A 21,959-nucleotide genomic window follows, 5' to 3' on the forward strand; every position below is an offset into this window, starting at 1 on the left:
GCCCGAAGGCCTCTTGATACCCATGACTTCAAATGAGAGAAGCAGAGACTGGACTCCAGAAGCCTCAAAAAATACTGGCAGTCTTCCTGAGAGTCTCAGACATGCCAGAGGAGGAATAACACGGCACAACATGCAGAAGCACGTCTGAACGGTGTTCTCCAGCTCTGTCCACGCCCCCCTGCCCCGCGCGGCAGCTGCCCCAGCTGCGCTCTCTTCTCCTTCTGCCCCGCCCAGCCTCTAGTCCCTCTGGGTCTTTTCCTTACTTCTCCCATTTCCTGTTCTGTTCTGCCCCCACCTCCAGATTTCAAGCTCTTTCTTCTGGAAGTTTCCTCTGCCTTTCTGTGTGTGCATCAATTCAGCCTCCCTTGCTCCCTCTAATTCTTTCCTCTACCCATGAATCAGTTCAAGACCCCAAAGACCCAGGAGCTGAGTGGAAGAGCTAAGGCCCCTGCTCAGAAGACACAGAAGGGTGAGCTGGGACTATGCATATTCTGTGTCTAAGTGTGAAGCCGCCCTGTGCACAGTCCCCAGGGGGGCTTTCTGCCTCTCAGCTCATTGAAGCCTCACGACAACCCAGTGAGGAAGGGACAAGTATTATCTATGTTTTACCAACTGGACAACTGGGAACAAAGAATTTGCCCAAAGTCACATATCTAGTAAGTGGCAGAGCCAGACACCAAACCAGGCAGTTAGGAGCAAATACCTGAGCTCTCCCTCCCTTGCCGATGACACTACTCTTAGGCTGTTTCCACTCCGACCCCAGGATAACCCCTGCCTCCTACCAGGGGCTCAAGGCCGTCCTCCCCATAAAACACTGGCCAGGAACAAGCTCTGCTAGGTGAGCTGTTTACAACGACCGGATGTTTGTAATCTGAGATGACACGCAAACATGGCTGGTTGGGTTTGTGGTCCAGGAGACCACCCAGCAAAGCGGGGCCCGCACACCGTACCTCGCTGAGATTGGCAGCATTGGCTCGGGCCTGTAAGAAGAGAGGCTCATCCTTGCTGATGCTGTACTGGTGGAGGGACTGCTCATTTCCGGCCTTGTAGGTCACCTGTTGAGAGAGAGAACGGGGTCAGGAGCAGGTGACAGGTGGATAGAGGGTGTGGCATCACTCATGGATCTTCGTGTCTGCTTGGCTCTTCTGGGCCTTGCCTGGGAAGTCCATTACAAAAGCACCCAGAGCAGGCAGAGGCCAGCAGGATACAGGAAATGAGATTTAAGGCAGGAGAGATGATAGGAGAAGGAGAAGCAGCAGGGAGAAGTTGAGAGAAAAATGTACCCAGGGAACCAACCCCCAAACCCCTCTAAGGTTTTTGTTCTCACACCTGCCCCCCGAGCAGAAATTCTCAGCTGTTCTCACCTACACTGTCTACAGTCTCAAAAAATAACCAACCAGAGAGCGAAATGAGCATGGACTCCCCAAGTAGGAAAACCAGGGAGCGCACTCTGCCTCCCGCATCCCCATAATCAGTCCTAATGCATTTGTAGGTTCTGACACCTGGAAAGGGAGCAGTGACCAAAATGACAACATGGGTGAACATCTCCACTCTTGTTCTCTCTCTCTCTTTTTCCCTCTCACCCCTCAACTTGAGTTTCCAAACCGGGGCCTTCTACTGACTCCTCATGCTAATTGCATCCTTTCTGGCAGGTGTACCTGAAAGGTGTTTCCACTCATCCGTGTGATGAGTGGAAAACTTTAGCAGGGAAACTCTTTAACAGGAAAAAGTAGGAAGGTCCTGACCAGACTGTAACAACCACGCTACCTGCTCAGTGCAAGTGCATAGCAGGCATCGGACACTGATGTGTAAGTAACATACGTGGAATTTCTCTGCTCTGCCCCCCACACTTGAGCTCAAGTGGGCACAAAATGCACACAACCCATAAGCAAATGTCATCGTCCCCCAAGATAATTCTCTACTGGCTTCAGAATTAAGGACTCTGATGAGAGCTAGAAGGAGGGAGAAAGAACAAGAAAGAAGGAACTAGGCAGTGATGAAAGCTGAAAGGAATCAAACCAGTTGGCATCTATGCCCTAGAAGTGGTGCGTGAGGCAGGGAGGCCTGGTGTCCAGTTCCCACGGACAGCCTGGGAGCCGGCAGAAAGCCGGGTCCAGCCTATTTAAAGGAACAGTTCTTCATTGGTTCCCGGATCGTGCCTGGGCAGCACCTGCAGTTGTCCTCAGAGGCTCCCAGGCCCATGAAACAGCAGCTTGGTGGAGAAAGGGCAGCCCAGGACTCACCCCACTCTGCAGCTCCTGGCTCTTCTTGGCGTGCTCCATCTGGGAGCTGTCGGCCACACTGGTGAACTTCAGCTCATCCACCCTCTGCCTGTAGTTTTTCTGTTTCCAAAGAAAAGCGGACACCATAGCAGTAGGATCACACACATGCACACATACATGTGTGAACTTTCTGTGGCTCAAGCATTTCATTGGGGGGAATAGTCCTGCAGCTTAAACAGGACCGCGCATACCCGACACTGCCTAGTCCACTGAGATAGTTCGAGTTGCTACTACTGAAAGGGGACTTGACTTCAAACCCTATATTTCACTGGGTGCCCTGAAATGTGCCCGTCTTATAAATCTATATCAGACCCAAGAGTGTGAGGTATAGGGAACTTGAACTTCACAGTCACAGAGATCAGGGTCCACATTTCACCTCCACTGCCCTCCAGCTTCATGACTTTGGGTGCATCACTTAATCATCTGAGCCACCTGTGCTTTGATGATACCATGCAGACTGAAGAGAAGCTGCCTCATTCTGGGGGGATGTGGAGGCTTCAATGCTGTGCTGTCCATAGGTACTGTCCATGAGCCAAGTAAGTGTTCACGACATTAGCCACCACCATGACTCATGGCACCACCATGATTATCAAGGAAACATCTGCTCTAAGGAGGGGAAGCAGCAGGAGCCACAGAGAGGTGGATTCAATCTCGTCGTTTCTTAGTGTTCTGGGTCACTGAGGTCTTGTCCTCATAGTACCCCTACCTCACAGCCACAGAGTAATTGGAAAAATTTCAAGTGTGCTCATTCTGACCCTCCACACCCCTCAACAGGCACTTCTTGTCCTTCCCGGAGGTTAGTTCCTCTGGCTTTCCCACTGGAGTTGCCAAAGTGGACGGGAAAGGTGGCTGCTGAGGACGGGTTGTTCAAGCAAAAGCTTCACACAGTGGGGAGATTGGAGATGAGAAAAACCCCAGGGCTGTTGGCAGAAGGGTTATAGGTACCAGCAGAACCTCAAAGAGTAACTGGAATATTAAAAACTCCGAATCACCTCCCCTTAAGAAAATAAAATTCCAGAGCAACTATTTCAAAGACTCTTGCAATTTCCTTTCTACTCCCAGCGTGATGAGTGGAAAACTTTCCCACATAATTGAAGGAAGTCGTGCTGCCCTTCCATGGTTGTAAATTCCCACTCATCCCAGGCTCTACCACGTTGGCCAAAGTACTTATTGAGGAGCCAAGAATCTGAGTTGTACAGGGCACAGCAGGAACATTGAAAAGGCAAGAGAGATGTTATCTACATGGCCCTCAAGGACCTTAACAATTAGTAGGCACAGGAAGTGAGATAGAAATGAACAATCCTCAGGCTGAATTCATTCCTAAGGTTGATTGGAGCCCCTTCCCACATCCCTGTCCAAGACGAATGGGGCTTTGGTTACTCCCTTGTATGTTAGCTGATCTAAGAGAAGCTAAGTAATAGGACTCCTAAAGGGTTATTCTCTTCTCTCTTCTCTACCTTCCTTATGTATACATTCCAGCCATAAATGTATCTGTTGGAGAGAAGGGTGACTATATTAGGAAAATAAGAACACATTACAAAACGTGCTTTGGGGGTGTAATATTGCTTATTGGTCAAGAGCCAGGGCATTGGATCAAACACTTGACACAGATGCCAGCTCTGCTACTTCCTGGAAGTGGAACTTTAAGTCTCACTTTCCTTGTATGCAAAATGGGATATTAATAAAATAATGATAGTGTCACTCACCTAGGGCTGTTGTGAGCAATAAATGAGCAATATCTATGTAACACACTCAAAGTGGTCAATAAATGACAGCAAAGACGACATACTTATCAGTCCACACTGGCAGCTGTGACTCTCACTATTATTACCATTTGCAAGAGAGATACTGGCTCAGCCTTCCTGGCCCCAACACAAGAATCCTCTTCAAAGAGCCCAAAGATCCTGAAATAGTCACATTTCCAAATTAAATGCCCTTTAAAAGTCCTCCTCTGCCTGCTGCCAAATCCATCTTTACAGGGCACAAAAGAAGCAGGCTTGGAGCCACAGGAGCATTGGAGGGCAGCCTGTCCAACCTTCTTGTTTTTATGAGAAAGAAAACAGGAAGGGTTGAATGACTGGCTCAAAGTCTGCAGGCGAATTTAAGGCAAGGGCATGATGAGAACGCTGGCCTCCAAATAACATACCTTAACTAAGAAGTAATCACATACTCCCACACCACAAACACATGCTTCCTCGTGCTGAGTGTGTATTACAACCCTTCTGGACTATTCTTTCGATGCATCTGCTGCTTTAAATACATTGGTAGGCTTCTTACACATACCTTTCCCCAGGAAGTGTAAGGGTGTAGAAGATTAGTTCAAGTGTGCTACAGGTACAAAATGCAGGACTCCCGTGAGTTGCTCCCCAAATAACCATGGGGGTTGGGGAGGGAGACTCAGAGAAAAAGATCACTACTAGAAGCCAGGGGGCTCAGCTCGGGTTACCTCGCTGACCAGCTGTCCAGCCTTCTTGGCCTGTTCCAAATTGAGACTGCCCTCGGTCAGCCACCCCACGCCTTTCATCCATGCCAGGTCAGCTTTGTACTGCAGCTGCAAGAGAAAAGCCAAGCTCTGAGAGATGCACGGATGCAGACTGGGCAAAGTTGAGGGGAGAGTTAGTGAAGTCCTTGCTCCTGCAGCCATCTTCCCGGAAGAACTGCTCCTTACTCTTCTGTAATCAGGCAGAACTCTGACTCAGTGGGGAAGCCATGGAGCCCACTTTGTAACCAGAAGAGAATGTTCTACTTCAGCAATGAAACATACTCTAACCAAAAAGTATGCTTTTCAGACTTTTTGATCAAGGACCTTATCTTCCAACCTCTAAGCTGCTAAATTTCCAAGATTTACTTACCATTCTCAACATTCGACTCCTCTTTGCTCATCTTGACCTTCACCATGGCTCTGAGCCACCCCCCCCCATCTTCCATCCTCTAGTCCCCATTGTCTCTGCTGAATCTACCTCTACCTCCTTATTCATCCTCCCTGGTCCTCTTAGTTGTGGAATGGACTCATGCACAAGCTCAGATCACTGGATCCCACCACAAGAGATGCACAGGAGAACTGTCAATGAGTGAGGGCTCACCTCGCTCTGGAGCCCATAGGCTTTCTTGGCCCACTCAGTCTTCATATCTTCAGGCAGCACAGTGTATTCATGCAGCTTTTTCCTGTAGTCCAGGTCACTGGCCAGAGCTTGAGCCTTCTTAGCATGCCTGATGTTCACCATATCCATGGGCAGGTGAAAGTGGGTCTTACTCTCTTCAAAGCCTTTCTTGTATTCAACCTTGAATGTACCAAAACAAGGCCCATTAGTTGAAGCCTGTGTCTGCAGGAGTAATGTGAAAACACAGGAAAGACGCCTACATTGTCAGGAGCAATTGGCATTCTGGGCAATGGCACCTGAGAGTGAGAAAAGCGGGACCCAGATTCTGGCTCTGTAAGGTGGCAGTGCCAGGGAGCTGAGGTCCCATGCTACTTTGTCTCTGGAAGGAATGCCTCCTTCCAATGCGAAATCCTTTTACCCGGCTACTTCAGGAGGCAAACACTCTACCCATGGTTTCTGTAGAGGTATTAAAAGGTAGAATAAAAAACTCAGGCTCCAGAACCAGCACTATGTAGACTGAGATCAAACCTCCCCTGTCCTCTGCCAACTGCATGATCTCTGGGAAGTTACGTGACCTCTCTAAGGGCTCATTTTACTCAGGGGATTCTTGTGATCCATAAACAAAATAGTAGGTGATACTTGCTGGTGCAGGGACTGGCATGTAGAAAGCACTTGATAAATGTTAGCCATGAGGACGGCAATGACAATGGTGGTAATGATGGTAGTGGTGATGATAATGCTGTGATGGTGATGATGGTGGTGATGGTGGTCATGATATTGATAATGGTGACGATGAGGCTGGTGAATGGAATGATGGTGATGACAATGGTGATGATGCTGTTGATGATGATGGTGTGGACAGTGTGGTGGTGGGGAAAGGCAGTGTGCTGCAGTAACAGTAGCATGGTGCCACTAAGTAAGAGTTCTAGGTTCTAGCTCTCGACCCCTCCACCACTACCACTGATGACTATGTGACCTCAGGCAAGCCACATCTTTTTGGCCCTAGGTGCCCCAACTGCCCATCTGAAATACCATTTTGTTCTCTAGCTAAACTGAAGCAAAATTTTCAATGTCTCTGCATGCCCCACAACTACGCACTTCAAAGGACTTGTTCTACAGGCACATCCAAAATGGTGACTCTGACGCCAACCCTCTTGTTCTATTCAAGTCATGGCTCCTGAATGACTCGCCAGGTAATTATATCTGCCTGCACCACAGGGCAGCATAAGCTGACCTCACAGCTTGGAGCAGGCAATTGTAAAGCAGAAACCTGATACTTGTGTGTCCTCTTTTAACTGTTCAGTATTGGCAGGGAAGATCTGATTAGAAACCATGCTTGTCCTTTCTAGCAGAACTCACCTTCTCTCTAGGATTTTGGTAAGTGGCATTTCCCACAGTTAATCTCCAGCCATGAATTACAGTTGTTTAGGAGGAGCACCATTTTGATGGGTTGGAGCCTGGATGCCCCAGTTCTTTACTAAATATTTTGACTATCATGTGCATCTGTGACCACAGGATTCATCCAGGACATCGCCACAATAAACAGGGTGCTCACTGTCTAGCCCTCCCAGTGGAATTAAGCTCCACTGGGGAGGAGCCTGTTAATTCTTATAGCTGTTAATTCCAGTGTCTCTCACACATGTCTCTCTTGCCCATAATAGTTGTTTGGTAAACATCTGTAGAATGAATAAATGTGGCCGAACACCTTTGTACCTTCACCAGGGGCTGCTGGTCACCCTTAGAGGGACACACTACTCAACTATTTAAAAGCATAGTATGCTTCGGCAAAATAAAGAAATGGAACGAACTTCTCATGCAAGCCAGGAAAGAAATCATAGGTGGGAGTCAATAAAAAGGTAACAGTCTCAAGTGAAGGAGGCCCAGGAAAACTTTAAAGTAATACAACTACAAGCAAAGGGTGGGGGGTAGAAAGGAATTTACCTCGCTGCTCATCTTGGCAACCTGCAGTGAGTGAAGAAGCCTGGAGTCTGTAGTTCCCATGACTTTGCCTTTGTTTTTTTCATATTCTTCTCTGTATTTAATCTTGGGAGAAAGAAGAAAGTCTACTATGAGGGAGAAAGGAACTTCTCCATCTCAGGGGTTCCAGTTTTAACAAGTGCAAGGGGAATAATTCTACAAAAACACCTCCCAGTCTTTAGCTCCCAGAAGATGAAAGGATCGTGATGTTTACCACATTAACAGTCATTATTTTTTTCTGTGGGACCAGTGACATTTTATGGGAGCCATTTCTTATGCATTTCTGAGTTAATGAGAGAAAACCTACATTGCTCGCAAGCTCTCCAGAGGCTTTGGCGGCCAGCAGAGACATGGCATCCAACTTCATTTCAAATCCTTTCCCCTTGGACTTCTCCCAGCCTTCTTTGTACTTAATCTGACAAACAAAGACACAGTTGAGTTCAGAGTTGCTACCCATAGTCCTGTCAAAAATTGAAGTAAAAAAAACCCAGCAAAGTTGGTGTCTTCATCTGTCTACAGATCAGAATCATGGTGTGATTATCCAAACGATCACAGCAATTATAAGACAGTTGATTGAGTCCTGAGCTATTGTGCCGTGCTGCACCATGGCAGTGAACAGAACAAAGAGAAGACCCTCACGTTCATCCTCCATCTGTTGTTTCCTGATCATGTGACCTTGGTCAATGACTTGACCTCTTTCTGCCTTAACTTGTCATGTGCAACAGGAATATTGTATTACCTGTCTCAGAGTTGATTTGAGAATAAACTGGAGGTAGTATATGAAGACAGAGCTTAAGCTGGTAAAGTGCTACAGAGATATAAGGTATTGGTATTGACATGGCCATGGCAATAGCACCTACTGTTTACTGGTCCTTTCCTAAGTGTCCTTTCCTAAGTTTCCTCGCACTCGTCAACTCTAAGTCTTTGCATTAGGCCTGTGACACTCAGAGACATTAAGACCTCACACAGGGTCATGGGTTAAAAATGGCAGTGCCAATATCTGACCTAGGTCCATCTGACACCAAAGCGCAGGCCAACATGTCCCTACAATAAACACCTCCTGGGGGTGGTGACAATTGAATAACTGCATACATAAATTGTTTACTCCAGTGCCCAGCATACAATAAGCATTTAACGAACATTAGTTTCTTTTTTTATCTTCTTTTGCACCACAAATCCCATCTAGAAATCTAGAATAAGAAGCCTAATCCTAGCCTATTAGCTCCTTTGTGACTTTAGGAATAATGTGGTGATTAACACTGATTTTAAAACTTAAACTTTCTCCACCCAGCAAAGCTCCAGCTAGAAGTCACCAGGATGATGATGATGATGATGATGTGTGTGTGTGTGTGTTCATGCACATACTGCACACATGCTCACATGATGAGAATGAAATCACTATGACTTGTTTATGCCCAGGAAACCACCACGTGCTGTGAGGCAGAAACATTCGAGGTTGTACCATGGTGGGCACCTTGAATGAACCCCTCTCGTGAGCAGAAGAGTCCCGGCTCCTCGGGCCCGGCACCACCACGCCCACCTGGGTGGTGGGCCTCCGCCATGCTCACCCCCGCAGCCTGCTTACCTCGCTAAAGAGCTCAGCGTTGGTTTTGGCCTTTGTCAGCTGAGGTGCATCCTGGGGCAATGTGTAATTCAACTTATTTTTCTCATAGTCAGCACGGTAATTCACCTATTGGATGTAAAATAAACCCACAAGGTATATGCAAGATTTTTATAGGGGCAGAAGAAGAATTTGGAAGAGAACATCCTTTTTCACTTTTCCCTTAGATTTATAGCAGAAAAGGAGTTTCTGGAAAAGGCATTGTGCAAGGACACCCATAATTTCATGAATGTTTTAAATGATCAGACTGAAGATGCCAAATGAAAAAGTAAAACAATCCAGAGGAACTCAAAGGATGAGTTTGCAAAGGATTTCCCTGTGGCTGCCTCTCCAACTCTCCTTTGAAGCACTTGAGGGGATGGAACTTAGTTGGTTTTTTTTTTAAGAGTTTATTTATTTATCTTTAGAGGGGAAGGGAAGGAGAGAGGGAAAGAAATATCAATGTATAGTTGCCTTCTGTGCATCCCCCGCTGGGAACTGGCCTGCTACCCAGGCATGTGCCCTAACTGGGAATCAAACTGCGATCCTCTGGTTCACAGGCCTGCACTCAATCCACTGAGCTACATCAGCCAGGGCAGGAACTTAGTTTTTTATCTTGCCTCCCTGCTGAAGAACAATTTGCTAGTTGCACAATGGATACTCAGTGAATAATTATCAAATGCCTGATATATTGGGAAAAAAAGTCATTTTAAATCACGAGGAAAGAGACAACCAGACATTATGTGATTCCCAGTGGAAAATCATAGCATCATCTGAGAGGCAGTCTTGCCCCCAAATTAAACCTGAACCGGACTGTGGCTATTGCTCCAACTACCATTTATTTAATAGGACATCTGGAGGCCAGGCAGTGTGTGAAATCCACACTGGGATGCAGTCAGCAAAGCTCACAGACTGTAGAAAATGTTACAGGCTAAACAGTTCAGTTTCTTCAACAAACAATTTGCAAGAGAAGAGATAAAAAAAAAAAACACTTAAAGATGAACAAAAGACTATTCTTAAAGAAATAGCAACCAATCACAAAGTGTGGACCTTAGTTGGATTCTGCTTCAAACAAACTATAAAAAAATTAGAACCTATGAGACAACTGAAATGTTGACTGCTAATTAACATTGGTGATGTTAAGAATTACTGTTAGTTTTTTGGTGTAATACATTAAACTTTTTTTATCTCTGAGAGAGTCATACTAAAATATTTATAGATTAAATTATATGTTACCTGAGGTTTTTTTTTTCCAAAATATGAACATGGGAGGGGAGAGAATGAATGGGCATAAAGGCAAAGCAAGACTGGCCATGACTGACAGACAGTGAGGCTGGGTGATGGGCACATGCGAATTCATTACACTATTCTTTTTCCCTTTTGAATGTTTTGAAATTTTCCAGAATAAAACATTTAAGTGAGGTGGGGCATTTCCTAGTTGTAGTGAGACAAATGTCATCATTAATGAAAGTCAAATCCTTGGGGAGCCAGATTTCCAGAGGTCACAAAGCACCCACAAGTCACCCACGTCCAGCTGAGCATGTCAGGTGACTTACGTGGCTCAGTTGCTGGGCGTTGACTTTGGCTTGAACGATCTGAGGGGTGTCGGTCACAGAGCTGTACTTCAACTTGTCGATGCTTTGCCTGTAGTTGACCTGGGTAAAAACAGGCACCGGGAGATGTCACTTGCACTCGTCTCTAAGATTTGCTTAGCCCCCTCTGCCTAAGCCCCACAGAGCTGCAATTCTCAAATTACTAGAAAAAGAGAATCAAAGGCTCCAATTGGAGACCAACAGACACTCAGAGAAAAACAGTACATTGAAGAGTGAGTGACTCGAACAGGCAGGTGATAAAAGAGGTTGACTCGGTGGCCAAAGAACGTAGGCGGTGTTCATCCACATTCTTAATCAGACAAATGCTTATTTAAACTGCAGTGAGATACCTCTCCCCACTTGCCTCAAGAATGAAAATTTAAACTGAGGACAGTACAAGTATTGGCAGGGACATAGAGCCGTGGGAACTCTCAGAACTGCTGACACAACCACTTTGGGAAACTGTGGTAGTTTTGCACATACACATACCCTGAGCCCCCACAATTTTATTCCTCGGTGCGTTCCCACTGAAAACGTACGTACAAGGTCATTTTACAATAATTCAAGCTGTGTGGCGATACTTAGTATCCTTCTTTACTCCCATGCAATGACCCCCCAATCCCGTACTTTACAGGGGCCCATGCTTGCACTTTCCTACCATTCCCCATCTGTCTAAACTTGAATCTGATGTCTTTGCCATTCTATCTGCCTGCTGCTACTTCCTATTGCCACCTCCCTGGGTAACACCCCAATCAGACTACTAGCTGGATACACATGAAACACTAGTTCAGGCTCAGTGAAGCTGGGTGGCTGTTTTGGGCGGAGCAGTAAGGAGTGGTGGGGACTGTGGCAAAGGACAGCAGCTACAACTCAGCTCTAAGAGATAGTAATGGTGCATTAACATGGAGCAGAGTGGCCAGATTTTCCCATTATTCCAAAGAAACCAGAAATCCATGTTATCATGTAAAATCTTACAATTTTTTAAATGCTAGCCAACAGTTTAATATTTTTAAAACCCAGTGACCCAAGTGAAATAGACCAACAGGGCCAGAGTGTCTACTCCACCTCTTCCTTGTTCTCACTCCATTCTTGCCCGTCCCAACAGGCAAGTCAAAAACTATTTACCACAAGCCTGGCAATCCCAGCACTCTGCTCCCCAAAGAGGCTCTCAACCCAACTAGAAGCCTTCTGTGCCAAAGCTAGTGTGCTTAGAACCATTACTTGTTCTTTTACACATGGAAGAGGGGCTCCGATAGCCAGACCTAACGTTGTCTAAACAGGGAAATGTACTCCAGGTGCAAACCAGTGACTTACGAATTAACTTCAAGAACAAGATCTGGGAAAAACAATGTCCCTGACACTATTCCACAGAGCATTTTGTTGGACTTAATGATAAAAGGCAGCATCACTTTGGGCTTTTTAGGTAATAATTCAAAGAGAAAAGGTTCTGCACATTCTGAGTTTGGACATGGGATATGTAGAAAGGAAAGCTGGGAAATGTAAAGTTGTTTCAGTGTCAACTATTAATGAGACTGAAGTACAGCGGCTTCCTAATGCATTGATTCAGAGAGAAAAATTATCTCATAATAAAGAGTCTATTAGAATTCAGAATTATGCACAATAAAAGATCATAAAACTAATATTTTTAAATGGCATATTCCTTCCCGATAATTCTGCATTAAGTGTGTGGCAGAGCGAATTACTTCCCTCTGCAGGACATAATCAAGAGTCTCTGTGATTAACCACACTTTTGCAACATCACAGATGCTGGGCCAGGGCTTCCATTTACTTCCTGTAAGCTCTCTTTGCTGAGCCTTGAGTCTCACTGTGGTGCTCCTGGTGTTGATAAACACTATCTGAAGGAATGCTCTCTAGTCAAGGACTGTGCTTGTTTGTTTAATTTCATAGCTATTTGACCATGTTTAAGACAACCAGACAGACAGACAAACCACACATGTTCTTATAGTGGATTCCCCTAACTTCCGGAACATCAAAGCCCCTACACTGGGTAGTAAACCCAAAATCACGGTGAGCCTGGGGGGTAAGAAGAATATGATGACGGAGAGCAGCCACTACTCATTCCCAGCCAATCACTGCTGTGCAGGAGCTAGGGACACAGTTCCTAGAATTGTCTAATTTTTCAAATTAAGAAAAAAGGTAAAAATAGAAATTCATATGTGAACTTGTACAGTTGTTATATATTGGTCCTATTTTCTTTAAACACTGTGTGGCCAAATACAATACCTCCGCTGTCTGGGTCTGTCTCATGGGCTGTCAATCAGAACCTCCCTCTGCTGATTTCTAATGCAGACACTCGAATTTTAGTGAAATGCTCCTGATCCTCACATTTCCCAGGTCAAAAGGAAGTAGCTCTGGTAGTTGAGTTCAACCCTGCCTTTCACTAAGGTGAAATGAGCAAGTGAACCCAATCAAACTTCCCCAGCAAAAGAGAAGCAAAGTTTAAGCCATGCATATCCCCTTACCTCCCTCCCCCTTATTACACGTTTGATAGCCCCTTTCACCCATTAAACTCTCATTTGCCAATGACTATCCTCCACTGTCCTGCAAACTGTGGTAGACACAGGAGATACCCAACTGCAGCCAACACTGCTCCGACTCTGAGCAAAAGAGAGAGCAATGTGAAGACCTACCTGCCAATAGCAAAACCCAAGTCAACCACTGGAGTTGTCTGATCCCAAAGAAACGTGCAGGAAGGGAGCACTGGGCATTTATCATTTGTCAGAGCCTCCACTGACAAACAACTAGGACCCCAACTCAGTTACAAACCATCTTAAGTACCTCTTAAAAGATAAATAAATACATCATTTATTTATTCAAATAAATAATTAAGAGTTGCCTATTACGTAAATAAATAAATGAGAGTTACATATTATTCCACAGATATTTCCCAAGTGCTCCTAAGGAAAAGAAAATGTCATCATGACCACTTTCTCTCAACTTACATCCATTTCATTTTACTTCTTTCAGTCCTTAAACATACCACGTTCCAAAACTTTTGTTTTAATGTCATCATTGCTAAGGAACACTTACTTCAATATGCTCAGCAGCGGACACAATCCACCAAATTCTAAGAGGAGACACTGAACCTCAGGTTATTTTCAAGGTGAAACCAGAATTGTCCCCACCTAATATGGAAAACCTAAGGGTTTCCAAATACACGTAAGTGGACTTCCCAGTGAGAAAGAGTGCCCCTTTCTCAGTCCCTCCTATCTTGCTTCTTTCCATCTCGCTGCCTAAGAATCACTCCAGAGGAGAGAAGCGACAAGAAGAAGGCAGAAAGGGCTGTTGGGAGAGGACTCACATCTTTCAATGGGGCCAGCTTCACAACGGTCTGATAGGAAGGAGTAAGAGTGGCCGGGTAGTTGTAGTCGACAACATCGTGTTTGTAATCAGCTTTGTAGGCGACCTGAAACACGGAGAACAAGAAAAGGGAAATTAGCCCCCCACTTTCTTTCCACCTTGTGTGAATGTCATAGGAAGTATTTATTTTTTTAATATAATGAGAAACAAAATGAATTCAGTTTTATCACCTCCAAAGAAAATTAAATTATGTTCACACTTTGCCTTTAATTCATCTGAATTATTCTTCTTAATTAATCCAAAATTCATTAACTTCCATCTGTAGCACATTTTTTAAATCTTATTAAGTATGGAAGCCCTTGCAGTTTTTTGTTAAAAAGAAGCATTTGCTCTGGAATAGACAATGGAAGAGCTTCTGGGCTAACCCCCAGGAAAATAAATGAAAAGAGTCTTCACAGTGTTTTAAATGTTTTTCTGAAGATCAAATTTGACATTCTCAAGCAGAGGAAATTTGACATTTGTATGTTTTAATAATGAAGTTGGTTTTTTTTTTAAGTGTCTTTTACCTCTAAGATTTACCAGTTGGCATTTGCAAACCTATAAACTGAATCGCCAAAGCCAAGGTCAGAGCAATAGATGACAGGCTGTGGTAAAGACAGGTAGCTGATGCGTTCTGAAGGCCAGTGCCTTCAATGACCAAGAGGTCTCCAATGAACACCATGATGGAATAAATGAATGAGCCAACCAACCATCCAAGTGACTGGCAGACCCCAAGTAAATCCCAAAAGCTCTGGAAATTTGAGAAATTTGAAATAAGAATTATGCTCATCCATTTCTCTTTATCTCTCAGGAACTGAACATTTTTCTCACACTGGATCAGTCCCAATGAATCTGAGTACTGGTCAAAGCAGAGAAAGCTGAGATAAATAGATTGAAGCTGTTGAAAAATGTCAAGGATTTTACCTAGTTTTAGTTGTGTGGGTTCACACTTAGAAACTCTTATGTGTCAGCCTGTATATATCAGAAAGCTGATTTTTTTTAAAGGTGGGGGATTGAAATGAATTGGCTAAATTCCTTATGCCCCACCTCTTTCCACTCTGACTGATCTCCAGGACCTCCAGGCCCCTCATAAAAGGACTCACGTTGCTTGCCAGACTTCCAGCTTTCATGGCATGGAGGGTCCGTCTGTCCATACCGACTCCTTCATAGTGGCCTCTCATGTGGTTCTGGTAGTTTTCTTTGTATTTATTCTACATGGGAACACAAAACTGTCAACAAAAGCGTTCTCTTCCCAACCTGTTGAAGATGAACTACACATCTTAATGGGCTAAATGAAAAATACAAATGACCAAAGAGAATGTATTAAAGGAGTCGGTGTTTCAAGGAATAAAAAATAAGAAAATATAAAAAAAACAACTGAAATTTCAAGCAAACACCAGAAGCTGGAGTGAGACAGGCACACAGCATGCAGGAAAACATCAGACCCGCTGAACACAGACAGCACAACACAGACCCGATTTTTAAAAAATGTTTTCAATTGTACCCATACCAGATTTTTCCAGTGTGAACACCTGCCGTGAGAGCATGGAGCTCTGCAACAGGCAAGTATGGACTGTGCTGGCAGTGTGTGCAACGCCCCATGCTGGGCTGGTACAAACCACTGGATGCTCTTACTGCAATTTCTAAGCAGGTGAAGAGCAACCTCTGGGCCCTGCCAAACTGCATGCATTTTACAGCACAGATCAGTCACTATTGAAACCATGTGAAATAACACTGTCATGTCCCAGATGCAGCTTACCACATAACCAGAACCAAAACAGGATGACAAGAAGCAATCAGCAGAATATCTGGGTAGCTTCTAATGAAGCTACATTAAAATCGCCTACCCTGGGAGGCCATTGAGCTGTTAGGCACTGAGAGTATTGAAACGGGACAATATCATTATATATCAGACATGATTCTACTCATCTCAGTTGATCTTCACAAGCACTCTATGAGGACAGGAGTTAGTATCACCCCAATTTTACAGAAGGGCACAGTGGCTCAGCCAGCTTAAACGATTTGCTCAAAGTTGGCCACCTGGCTAATTGTGAAGTCAGGACTGTCAGCTCCAAAGCTGGTGATCTTCACCACTAATTGATCCAAAATAAATTCCTCATTGAGCCTTATGAAGCCCTGCGTAATTTTCAACTCAACTATGATATGCAGCTAAGCAGAAGTAAATTCACATAATCTAGTATAGGTCCTTCATGTTCTCAAGAATACATCTCCAGACTTTCTCTGAGATTTTCGGAATTTACAAGTGCCACTTCGGCATATATCTGCTTATCTATGAAATGGGGAAATAAAACCCAGCTCCCCAGGTGCTTGTGCAGGTCAAATAAGAGCAGGAATTAAGAAGCATGAAGTCTCACTGAGAGGGGATGTTGCATGTTCTGCCAGGGTCCCTCACCAGCATTCGCCACTAGGTACCAGATACTGCCATACACTAAGGATGCAAAAAGACAGGTAGGTGCTGCCCTGAGGACTCCAGGTCAAGTGTGTGTTGGGGGATGTAATAACGTTTAACTCTATGTGGACCAATCCCAGCAGACAACCTTAGTCAAACCTGTTAGGTATTGGTGCCTACAAGGCCATGCTTCTCCAAGACACACAAGTACATTCACACAGACTGTCTCCTAGGAGACCTGGAAATGAAGGTCATACAGAAGTCCAAACAAATGCTTAGGCACTGAAAACTCACATCACTGGTGAAGTTGGAAATCTTGCTCACATTCCTGAACTGAGGTGTGTCACAGTAGTTGATACTGTGACCTTTACTACTTTCCAGACCCTTCTTATATTCCACCTTAGAAACCAAAACACCAGTTGCACAGTAGAACCAAGCCCGAAGTCACTCTTGAAAATGTCACCAGGACTTTACTAGGATATTTTTAGAAAACTTCCAACCCAAGATCTAAAAGTACCAGGTCTAGAACACTGTAAGTTAATAGCACATGTTTTCCTTTCAAGTAATAAATAAGTGAATAATCTATTTTGATCTAAAAATTAAAAAGATATAGTTTCTTTCAAGAATAAATACTGTAACATTTCATACTGCTCAAAAATAGCAAACCTGGTTTTAGGAATCAGGACAGTGGTTACTCTTGGGGATGAGTGTCTGGGGGGGACAGAAAGAGGGGGAGTGTCTGGACTTTCGTCATGTTCTATTTTTTGACCTGGACTAATCACACAGATGTGTACACTGGTGAAAATACTCCTGTTACACTTAGTGATATATGCACTTCTCTGTATGTATACTTCAGTAAAATTGAACCAAAAAGGTTACTTTACAAAGGCATATAATAAATAAAACCATTCTTAGATGCAGAGTGTCTTCTAATCATAAATGGGTTGGCTAGTTGAGCTCCCCTGGGTAGCTGGGTGTAAAGTGTGAGGCCACAGTTATTAAACAGACTCCACGTCATCCCAGGTAATTGGAGAAGGAGCTGGAGGCTGATTGCCAGTAGTAGAGGCACGGCTGGTTTGTCTCACTGGATGAAAACAAGGGCAAAGAGGAACCAAAGTTTCCTCCATGAACTCTTACCAAAGGAAATACAATTTTGTATCTTATAAAATGTATGGGGGGAACATGCCTTCTAAAGTATGAAAGATGCCAGTGCTCACACTATGATATAAAATTAACAAGTGCACATAATTATATGCAGTTGAGTTTGAATTCTAGAACCATATGTTCTTATATTCATATATCTGTTGACAGTATATCCACAGAGAAAAGGCCCAAATGCTAACATTGTTACTCCCGGGTGGTAGAACTCTACTGTCAGGGGGCTGGTTCCAGCTCTGTCCCTAAGAGTCTCTCTGAACTAGAACAAGACACTTTACTCTTCCAGACCTATGACAAAGGAAGGGCCTCAAGGCTGCAATTTCTAAACAGGTGAAGGACATTGAGATCTCATGTCCAATGAGTCAAGAGCAAGGTCCAGCCAACGTTCTCCATAAACGACCAGACAGTGAGCAGGCTTTGCAGACCACAGTCTCTATATCAATTACTCATCTCTGCCCTGGTAGCTTGAAAGCAGCCACAGACAATATGTAAACAAATGTTTTGTGCCTGTGTTCCAATAAAAACAGGCTTTATATGTTCTATTTATAAAAACAGGCTGCACGCGGGTCAAAGTTTGCTGACCTCTGACCTGGAACAACAGGATCATCAGAGCATTTATTGAAAATGCAGATTCTCAGTGCCTGGCATGCATCTAGTACCACGAAGAATGGTAGGCTCGAGAGAAGATCAGGAGATGCCACTCCTGGAGATTCTGAGCAACCCAAAGTTAGAGGACAGCAGGTGAAATGGCGATTTTGGGTAAAGAGCTGACCTTTGGAGGTTAGGGGAGAGACATACTTTAGGATATTTTCCTATCTGTTTCTGTTGCAGATAACTTACGTTACTCACAAAAGGTTGGGAGTAAAACTACTTCTAATAGCTCTAATGCTTCCCCTCCCTCTTTGAGACCTTGCCAACTCAAATGCCTTCAGGGTCCAGCTAGGCATTACAAATGAGACTCCAGGATACGCAAAGCACATGGGAAATATCTCCTTGCCAGTGAGTCCTAACAATTCTAAAAATTTTAATCACTGGGTAGGACAAACAAGACATGCCCTCTGGCAGCCAGTTCAGCCTCTAAGATGATTCACATGGTACCCACAATTTCTCAGAAACCTGACTACAATAACAAGAGAATGGGAGAGGTTCAAGTTTGAAACATTTATTGTTCTTCCATTTCCACTTTATGGCAATGACTTACAGTTATAAAGTTTGGCTCATGCAGTATTCAGACAACTAGAAATCCATTGCTTGAAACTTTTGAATACCTCATCCTTGCAAGAATTAAGGAAGAAACTTTTGAACCTTCAGAGAAATTTAATTTGTTTAAATGTAATTGGTTTGATTGTAGGCTCTTTTGTGAATTGCTTTCACTACACATTAGTTTTGGGGGAATTGGCAACGCATGGGTAGTTTATGTGGCATTATGTGGCCTTTTTCCTGGGGTTGCCCTATTCCCTGGAGGAGATAAAGGAGGTGACAGCAGACAGAACCATCTGTCCCCCATACCTACCTCGCTCACAAGCTTGTTGACACTCTGAGCCCGCTTCAGAACCAGGTTGTCCTGGGCTGGGAGAGAGTGGTAATGGGCAGCACCTTTCATTCTGTTAAAGTCCTGCCTGTATTTTATCTGAAAGAAGCACACAAAGAGGGGCCTGAGCTTCACCTTCATGTCCCACAATAGCTATCGCTCCAAAATCTCCCCACACTAAAAGTCAACATTAACTGCATAGAATTTTCGGAAGGAAAAAAATCATAGGGTTTTTCTTTTCTCCATAAAATCTACAAACCACTCAGTCCCTTTCATATTAAAATGTTATTGGCCCTTTTCACATTTTACACTCTAATTTTGCATGAAGAAAGATCTTAAAACAATCTCATAAAAAGGTGTAGCCTCAAATCCAGTCTGCCCTTGGTTTCAACATCATTCCTTATCTACTGAGGAAGGGCAAAGAGCATGATGTGTCTTTCATTTCCCCTTGGGGTAAAAGTGCACCGTTCTGGGTGACTGAGTTTAATAACTGCATAGTAACAGAGTAAAGGAGAAGGGTAAAGGGGGTTTGAAAAGAATGCTCACCTTCTGATTATAGACCAAGTTCAAGTTAGCGTGTTAGATCTACAGTGTGTGTGTCACTTGCAAGTTTAATTATAGCCTATCTTTCAAGGACTGCCAGCTGGCCAACATTCTACCAATAAAAGTCATTTTATCAGCTGGGTTACACCTAGTTTGATAATCATATGACTTTTTTAAATCAGCTATTCTCCTGAAGGGCTTGCTATCCAGATGGGTTATTTTGCAGTGGCTAGACTGGCATTTGTACTTGCTTCAGCTGACGTAATTACGCCATTTGTCCATAGCAATCTCCTTCAAAACAGATAAATGTGACCAAACAGTCTGAACAAAAGAAGCAGATGCCAGAAATCTGGACAGAAACTGAGGGCTAGCGTTCTATTCTGGCTCAGTGCTATTTATCTATGTGTAGATTTCAGTAAGCACGGCCTTCAAAGTCTCATTTCTCCTCTGCTTCTGTGGCCCATGGGTTGTCCTAACGTGGTACTTACATCACTAACAAGTTCGTTGGCTTTCTTGGCATTCTGATACGCAGGGGTGATCATGGCAGGGAAGCTGCCCTTCCCTCTGTGCTCTGCATATTCCTCCAAGTAACCCTGCTGAGTTAATGAAAGATTTAGATCAGTGATGCTCCCCTTCCTGCCTGGGTGGGGAATTCGCAATGACCCCTCCTAGAGTCTGTTCCCACAGAGGCCTGTCCATGCTGGACATTCCAGGAGTCTCCCCAAGAACGGTACCATGTGGTGGTTAAGGCAGTAGACTGTGGAGTCGGGGCTACTTTCTGGTGTCCAGTACACAGTCAGCACTCAATAAATGGTAACTGTTCTCATTATCATCATCATCATTTCCACCAGTTAAATCAAGTCACTCTACCGGTGTTCCGGGCCCACATGTTGGGAAGTATTTGTTTCAACACCAGGAAAGTGCTTCTGCCTTCCAGGAGTCTTGAATGCAGCCTCTCTCAGGCCCACTGGCAGACTGATGATGCAGAAAGACATGTGGACATTCTAAATACTGATGTACATCATTTACCAAGATGGAGAGCATTATAGAGCTATGTGAATTTTCGTAATTGGTGGAACAATTTCAAATTGCTGTAAGAGGACCTGAACTGGGCCTAAATGTATATTTCAGACTAAGTATGATCATCTGACTCTTAATCTCTTCCTTCTTCCTCCCCGCACCATCCACCCCCTCCCACCAAGGAAGACCCTCTGTCACAGGGAACTCTCGTCATGTGACTAGTGTAAAGCTTCTCTGGCAGTCAGATGTACTTGCCTCTCAGTCAAGACCCCATCAGATGCTACCTTCTCTCTGGGAAGTCCTCCCTCCCTCTCAGCCCTGTCCTGGGCAGAATCAGCTACTTCCTCATCTGTGTTCCCACAAAGATGGGGCAGCCCACAGAGCCCTTCCCTGGGCTCATGACTCCATTCCCTGCTGGCTCCCTCCAAGGCAAGGGCCCGCCCTGCTCCAGTACCAGGTGCAGAGTCTGGCAGGCCCACTTCCTTAAAGGAAACAGGTGGGTCAAATCAGAACGCCCAGACTCCCTTTTTATCCAATAATGACAACTGTTTGGCCTGAGTGCTCCTTCACACTTGGCTGCCAGAACGTTCTGGGCCAAAACTAATGATTAAAAAAAAAAAGTTAAGTTAAGAAAATAATAAAGGTCCTCAAATTCTTTGGTTACCCCCTTTGCCTACTCTGCTGTATGGCTGGGGGTTGGTCTATAGCATATTTTAACTCCCCTGTTTATATATATCCATGTTATGTGTGCAAATCTATGAGACACTTAATTCTATTGGGAAGTGGGCTGGTTACAAACAATACATTGATTACATGTCACAGTCTATTCACCAAAAAGAACAGTTACTCATTAAAAAGAAGAATGAACTTTTTGGCATGTTAGGCACTACAGATATTTATAGTTTATCTGACTGTCTGCCTGCTTCTGCCTCCCTCAGTCACCCCCACCCAGGCCCTGGTGAGTCCCGCCGAATCACACGGTGAAATGCCACATGAGGCTGGTCCTCTCGGCAGCTGCTGGCGGTGCTGTCAAGCAAGACCCACTTGGATTCTTGCATTTGTTATTACCACGACCGGAAACTTCCAGCAAAATGTCCTGATAATCAAGAACCAGCTACGCTCCTATAAAGTGAATTTCATCAATGTGTATAGACACTCATCTGCAATTATATGTGTGTTATAATTATTGGCAGAAAGCACTGTCTACATTGAGAACAAAATTGTTTCTGTCAAATACAAAAACCAAATGTTTTTCAATGAACTGATTTTTAAAAATTGTCCTGAGCCTTCTAAACAACATATTTAAAACATGAAACCAATTAAACCATATTTCCACTGAGTTTAAAGCACTAAGACACCATTTAATGAACTTATCATGAAATTTC

General features: G+C 44.2%; 1 protein-coding gene across 7 annotated transcripts in view; it reads right to left on the reverse strand.

Moving 5' to 3' along the window:
• The window catches only part of NRAP (nebulin related anchoring protein), a 66,623-nt gene that overhangs the window by 31,040 nt on the left and 13,624 nt on the right, over positions 1 to 21,959 (reverse strand). For 3 of the 7 annotated variants that reach the window (XM_053668455.1, XM_053668458.1, XM_053668454.1), the window contains exons 10-22: positions 20,043 to 20,150; positions 18,994 to 19,110; positions 16,617 to 16,721; positions 15,016 to 15,123; positions 13,875 to 13,979; positions 10,517 to 10,615; positions 8,946 to 9,050; positions 7,668 to 7,775; positions 7,325 to 7,426; positions 5,366 to 5,563; positions 4,729 to 4,833; positions 2,244 to 2,342; positions 951 to 1,055 (exon numbers count right to left, since the gene is read on the reverse strand). In XM_053668455.1, coding sequence (XP_053524430.1) covers positions 951 to 1,055; positions 2,244 to 2,342; positions 4,729 to 4,833; positions 5,366 to 5,563; positions 7,325 to 7,426; positions 7,668 to 7,775; positions 8,946 to 9,050; positions 10,517 to 10,615; positions 13,875 to 13,979; positions 15,016 to 15,123; positions 16,617 to 16,721; positions 18,994 to 19,110; positions 20,043 to 20,150 — 1,464 coding nt within the window. The remainder of the gene's footprint in view (positions 1 to 950; positions 1,056 to 2,243; positions 2,343 to 4,728; positions 4,834 to 5,365; positions 5,564 to 7,324; positions 7,427 to 7,667; positions 7,776 to 8,945; positions 9,051 to 10,516; positions 10,616 to 13,874; positions 13,980 to 15,015; positions 15,124 to 16,616; positions 16,722 to 18,993; positions 19,111 to 20,042; positions 20,151 to 21,959) is intronic. The other 4 variants (XM_037132854.2, XM_053668456.1, XM_053668460.1 and 1 more) reach the window with 3 other exon arrangements.

The sequence above is a fragment of the Artibeus jamaicensis genome, unplaced genomic scaffold (assembly GCF_021234435.1).
Source record: "Artibeus jamaicensis isolate MK-2021 breed Jamaican fruit bat unplaced genomic scaffold, CSHL_Jam_final contig_490, whole genome shotgun sequence".
Classification (NCBI taxonomy): Eukaryota; Metazoa; Chordata; class Mammalia; order Chiroptera; family Phyllostomidae; genus Artibeus; species Artibeus jamaicensis.